Here is a 6,693-nt window from a genome sequence, read left to right on the forward strand (position 1 = left end):
ATAGGCAGAAGAATAGATAATATAGTTGTTCCTTAACTGTTGCACTTGTCCGTCACGTACGCAGTTTATTGGATAGTTATTTTAATTTCTCTAGAAAACTCCTCCTATTTTATCTCATTTAAATGGGTCGGATCAATCCACGCAAGCGATCTACAGGCTAAATTAATTATCCAAAAGGAGTTAACCCATAATTAATAAGCCGTAATTATTCCTATTAATTAGAGAGAGTTATGAATACATATCGTTCAACTAATTAATTTATCAATATAATTGAAATATATACTATATATATTTTATAAACTAAATTTTATACCATGAATTAGGTTCAGGAACCAAACAATGTTTTTGTTGAACTAAGTTTTAATCCATGAACTATTTTGATTAATACCTCCTACAAAACGGGTCCTAAATCTCTACGATCCAGTCCCTCTTGTCCTCAATAATACCTCTTTGAATTTCAATTAATCTTGAGCACAATTTCTTACTTGTTAGCTTTTCCTTGTACTCAATCCTGTAACAGAAAAAATACAAAATTTAAATTAAAAAAGAAAATTACTAACTTATATAATTATGCATAAAAATAAATAAAGAAAATAAAATAGAAAAAAGGAAAAATAAGTACTAATTGACTGGCATGCATGACACATCGTTATCTTTGCATTGATCATGTTAAATGTTTTTTATTAAATGAAGTGTCAGTTTTCTGCAAAGAATTTAATTTGTTATTTTCTATCTCAAATTAGTTGTCATATTTTATTTTTGAGAAATAAATTATATTACATAGTTCCTATATATATATATATATATATATATATATATATATAAATATAAAATTAATTTCCCAAAAAAGCACAAAGCATGGCAATTAATTTAGAATGGGTTCGGGCTAGGAGCGTTGTTCATAAATATGCCCTACAGTGCTTTTAGAATTTAGTCGAGGTTTCAGTACAAGAATCTGAGTGAAAATCAATTATTATTATTTTTAGAATGGGAGTACTAGCTAGTAAAAACATTAAAGGAAAAAATATAAAGGGTAATGCTAAATGACCAGAAAATTTGGCTAGAAAATTAAAAAATCTATAATATTTTTTTATTCTAAAATAAACTAATCTTTTTTTCATTTTTTAGTTAAAAGGTATTAAAGTTAAAAGGGTAAAAATATTCAAAAAGATAAAATAATATATGTAAAATACCATTCTGGCCAAAATAACATACGTAAAATACCATATGTGTCCAATTATCCATTTTTAATTGTCCCATTTTACTTGTCTGATCAAGAAAGGACAATTTTTTTTACCTATTATATCCTCAATTAATTAATTTTGATTAAGGTAGAACTTCTTGAAAACCATTTTTTTAATTCATCCACTTCATAATTAATAGGGATAAAATGCTAAACTTACTATTTCAAATTAACTTAATTATTTTGGTACCTTTTGCCTTTATAAGTGATGCTACCTACAGAAGCAATACCAACAGCAGTTCCAGTACAAAATACTTCATCAACATTATTCAATTCCTCCACTTCAATTAAACGTTCTTCAACCTGTACCACATTGGCAACAATTTTTTTTTAAAATAAAAAAAATAGATTTTTTTTTTAATATCAAGTTAATTTGTACTTAATAAATTAATTAATATCTTTATTAGTTGCTTGAATAATAATTAAAATTAAAAAATAAACCTGGTAACCAAGATCATGTGCAATTTCCATAATACTTTTTCTTGTCACTCCCTCAAGAATAGTTCCACTTGTTGTTGGAGTTGAAAGGATATTTCCCTATGAATATATACAGTTTTTCAATATTTATAATCAACACGTAGATATTCAAAAATTATATGAAAAGTATAATAAGTTATAATTTATTCATAATACGTACGTACAAAGAAAGATTGTATTTTAAAAGGAAAAGGGCTCAAAATATATTCAAACTTTGACCTAAATTGCTGTAACAATCTCATACTTTGGGCAGGACCTATTACCCCTGCACCATTTAATAGTATATTTTAAAGATATATAGGTATCCACGTGGACATCATAAATATTGCATCATTATAAATAGTATCATGTCCAGCTGGACACTTATATATCTTTAAAATACACTATTAAATAGTGCAGGGGGTAATAGATCCTTCCCAAAGTTTGGGATTATTATAACAATTTCGGTCAAAGTTTGAATATATGTCAAGACATTTTCCCCTATTTTAAAGTATTAGTCAAAGTTTGATTCTCGAGAAACGAAAATTAACTGATCATGTGATAATTAATGTTAGGAATAAGTACCTTCACTAGGAAAATGTTACAAGAAGAGACCTCTTCAATGTATTTCTTATTTATAGAGTCAAGGTATAATACATCTGAGAATCCTTTGTCTTTTGCACTTTTTATGGCTCTTAAAACCTGCACATATGTATAACATAACATTATCTCAAATATATAATCTTTGTCTCATTTTACGCGAAGGTGTTCGGAATACGAGAATCAAAGTATTTAATATTCGATGTGAATTGAGCACATGTTAACGTTCTTTAGTAGTTTGACTCAGTAATATTATTAGTGTCGCATATAATAAGACAGATGAAGTTTGAAGGAAACTATTTTTTACTGGGGCATAATTAGTAATGCTTTTGACACCTCCAGCTCCACCACGCGAGGCGCGATGAAGGTCTTCCTCAACGTACAAGTTCAATGACGATGTCCCTTCCTACATGAAACTCACAAAAAATGTTACTAGAAATTAAAATAGTGGATGTAGGTGCACCTATTGCTTTCAGATCGAACTATATTTATCATATATTTGAAAAACTTGACTAACCTTGAAATAATTTCCAACAGGACAAGCATAGACAAGGAAAGTGTACTCTGGTGCTGGAGCCAAACCAAGAATTGGTCCACTTCCTATAAGCAAAGGCCTTATATAAAGAGACCCTTTTCCATGAGGAGGAATCTACACTTATTCAATAAATAAATAAACAACTTTATTAAATAGTAATTCCAAAATAAATCTAAAGAGCTATCAAAAAATAAAAATAAATGAAATTAGCTACAAGTTTTGTGGCTAATCTATCGTTAAATAGCTCATAACTACAACCTTATTGAACAAGATATATGTTCAATAGGCTCGTAGCAATGTATCCCAAAGACACAACTAGATTTTTCACTAAGGGGTTCAAAATATGAAGAGGTGCACATGAAGAAATCACAGGGTGTCTAACGATATATATACATAAAAAGTAATTTTTAAACATATATATAAATAACATAATTTTCGGCCAAATGAGTTTCAGATGAACCTCTCGGCCCTACCTGTCTCTACCTGTTGTATCCTTGAGAGACAAGGAAAACAAATCTAGTAGATGAACTATGGCCAAGTGACTAGAGTCAGAGGCAGAGTCGAGATTTGAATCATATCAATTCAAGATTTTAGCCCCTTTGAATTACTAAATTCTAAATTACAATAATTTATGCATATTACGTAAATTTCTCAAGACAATTACAAGAATTTAACCAAAATTACTACCTAATCCACTTTCTACACTCTAGCTCCACTCCTGACTACAACATGATTAACGGTCCCATGGCCCTCTAAGTGGGGTCATAAGAAACAACAAAACAAAAAAGCCCCTATCTAACATGATTCTTTGATAAACCCCGCAACATAAGTTGTATGTTACTAATTTCTTGTTTTATTTTTATTTTTTGTAGAGTAAAATATAAAGTTTGAAGTAAAAGAAAAATTACAAAACGTTTATTAGCCAGAGCAGTTTGTTTCACAGCATCCAAAAATTGATCAATTGAAGGACAAGGCATGCACATTCTTTCAGCACCAATTTGCATTCTAATTGCATTTTGGTTAGGACGAAATAGAAATAAACGTCCATCATCTCTTCTATATGCTTTTGTACCTTCAAAAATACCCTGTTTCAATGAAATTTACGTCAATAAAATCCGTCACTAATTCTATTTAATGGTATATTATCATAATTTAGCGACAGATTAACGACGAAATACCTGTCCATAGTTTAACACACCAGCTGAGGGACTTAATTGGATATTGCCATAGGGATTAAGTTGGCCTTGTTTGAAATGACCATTTTCACAACTTTTTGTTTGGTACATAAAATCAGTTGGCATTAAATTAAACCCAAGATTCTCCCAATCAATGTCAATATTGGACTCATCATCACTAACATCAATTAAAAAAATAATACTAGTCAAAATTAGTGATTTTTTTTCAACAATTATATATATGTTATTTCCTCTAAAATGCATAAAAAAATATCAAATGTAACATACCTTTGTACTATAGTTTGTATAAAAGTTGTGGCTTGAGCTGTAGAGTACCTAGCTCCAAACTAAAATCACAATAACCATAAATCTCTAGTCAGCTCGATATACGTGTTTTCACTGTTTCTGACTTGAACTATGTACAATTAATAACGTTCATACCAATTATCACAATGAATTAGCATGTTTAGTCAAATATTTAACGCGAAAATACGATGACTAACCTTTGATGGTAGAGAAGAAGATTCAATTAATTTGTGAAAAAATGCAGCTCTTTGAATCATGTTTAATTGCAGAAGAAGAATACAAGAAGGATGTAAATGTCAAAGTAGATATAAATAGGAAAGATCTAATAATTTTGAAAAAAATAAAGCAAGTCTATATATAGAATATTGGAAAAGAAAAAAACAAAAAAGGCCAAAATATGGGGAAAACTTTATGTTTAAGGATAGTACAATCCCATGAGGAGATCGCGTGTATTTTAATTTATTGATTTGATGTAAATATGAATAAATTTTTTTTTGGATTTTTATGCAAATAGTCGATCGAATTATACTCGCAAGATATATTAATATGCATTTATTATATATTTATCAACTAAATTTTAATATATATTTTTATCAACCTATGTTTTGTGTGGTATCAAGGGAAAGAAAAAGGGTTGAATTGCAAAATATTCTTATACTTCTCCCGTTTCTTTTTATATGATTTTATTTGACTAGACATAAAATTTAAAGAAAATTTGTTTTTGCATATAGAGCTCTTGAATAAATCATAATATTTGTGGGTAAGACTTTTAAAATTAAACTTGTACTCCATTATATGTCTCCAAATATACATTCTAAAAGTTGGAGTATTACTTACCTACCAACTGAAGTTGAATTTGAGTGTTTGTTTATATATTATGTCTAATAATATTTCTAAAATCACAAAATAATATTTCTTCCGTCTCAATTTATGTACCACAATTCAATTTTTTCTATTTTGATCATGATTTCAGACCTACAATTTTTATTTTATTTTTGAAAAAAATTTACATATTTAAAACAATATAATAAGTAATCAAAGATCTCAATTTCGAGTCCACGGAAAAATCCTTAGTAGATAGCACTACCTCATACAAATCTGAATTAATCAGACTACAAAATGAATATCAGACATCAAAGAAAAAATCAATTCTCAAAAAAAAAGGAAAAAATTTTCTAGATCTAGAATAGAATATGATGCAAATCTTTACGTTGTGGAGATAAAATCCTAGCATTAATTATTAGTGTAGTAGAAATAAATACATTAGGGTTCATTTTGAGAAATTTTCCTATTGATTATAGGCTAGGCTAGGTAAAAGTAAGTAGAAATTTTTGTCAAATAATTTGCCCATTCTTTTGTCGATAAAAACAAGTGACAATAAGTATTAAAATCTCAAATAAAACTATACATTGAACAAAGATAATAGTACTAATAATGTGTTTTAGGAAACTTACCATTTTTGATATTATGTTCTTTATTATTAGTAACATTGTTAGCAATTGCTATTAATTTAACTTCTAAAAATATAACCAGGCTATTTTTATTTTTATTTTTATTGTACTTTTCTTTTTGTCTTTTTCTGCATTTAAAGATTGAGTTTTGACCGTAAGATATTACTTATTCATTTCATTTTACTTGATTCTCATAGTAAATATAGATATTTCATTTTATTTGTTCATTTTTACAAATTAAGAGAGTTTTGTTACCTTTTTCATACTATTTTTAATACTAAATAACTACATATAATAGTTGCCAAATTTAGAGTTTGAAAACAACATAAATAAGATTAGTTTAGTAAAATACACCTCTAATAAAAATTATGTTAAGGAATATGTCAGGTCAAGAGGGGCCGAATAATATTAAATGAAGGGAGTATATGGTTTCTTTTTTGTTTCCAATCCGGTGTTTTGTATTATTTGAATTCGCATCGGAAAGTCCAAGGTAACACATTCTCCAACAAAAGCGACTCCATATCCGAAGCCATGGTGGAGCATAAGCTAAAAGGTATCAAATGACATTAGCCTCTTCGTCGAAAAATTACACTATTTAGCTAGATTAAAATTTTAATTTATATTTATATTTATATTGTCTCCACTAATTTTTTACGAGTTTCTACTTTTTTATAATTTGACACCTTTTATTAACATTTCTAAATTAGCCATTGTCTCATGCTTGAATTGAAATGTCGCTAGATAGAATTAACAACGAATTTTGCATATTATTTAGTTATAAAATTTGTCCATCGCTAATTTTTTTTTGATTTAATAGTGTGATCGAAACACACTTCAAAAATCAAAACTAATATAAACATATGGAATTATTCTTTGTTTATTCATTTGAAATGATACAAGATAAACAAATCACATTTTTGTACATAT

General features: G+C 27.9%; 1 protein-coding gene across 1 annotated transcript; it reads right to left on the reverse strand.

Annotated features, from left to right (window-relative positions):
- Nucleotides 1–387: 387 nt before the first annotated feature.
- Nucleotides 388–4,588, reverse strand: LOC125863149 (branched-chain-amino-acid aminotransferase 2, chloroplastic-like). The gene is made up of 10 exons (XM_049543300.1): nt 4,513–4,588; nt 4,298–4,356; nt 4,013–4,187; nt 3,743–3,919; nt 2,817–2,948; nt 2,607–2,705; nt 2,285–2,401; nt 1,685–1,780; nt 1,434–1,546; nt 388–511 (listed from the first exon to the last, which is right to left on the reverse strand). Exons 1-10 carry the CDS (start codon nt 4,570–4,572, stop codon nt 406–408), a joined length of 1,134 nt encoding a protein of 377 aa, XP_049399257.1. The 5' UTR covers nt 4,573–4,588; the 3' UTR covers nt 388–405.
- Between the last annotated feature and the right edge of the window lie 2,105 nt (nt 4,589–6,693).

This window comes from Solanum stenotomum, chromosome 4 (assembly GCF_019186545.1).
Source record: "Solanum stenotomum isolate F172 chromosome 4, ASM1918654v1, whole genome shotgun sequence".
In the NCBI taxonomy this organism is placed as follows: Eukaryota; Viridiplantae; Streptophyta; class Magnoliopsida; order Solanales; family Solanaceae; genus Solanum; species Solanum stenotomum.

Coding starts and splice junctions, on each gene's coding strand:
- LOC125863149 (XM_049543300.1), bottom strand. CDS start 4,572: ATGATTCAAAGAGCTGCATTTTTTCACAAATTAATTGAATCTTCTTCT. Junction 4,188..4,297: donor ATACAAACTATAGTACAAAG/GTATGTTACATT, acceptor AATTGATGTTAG/TGATGATGAGTCCAATATTG. Junction 2,706..2,816: donor CTGTTGGAAATTATTTCAAG/GTTAGTCAAGTT, acceptor AGTTTCATGTAG/GAAGGGACATCGTCATTGAA.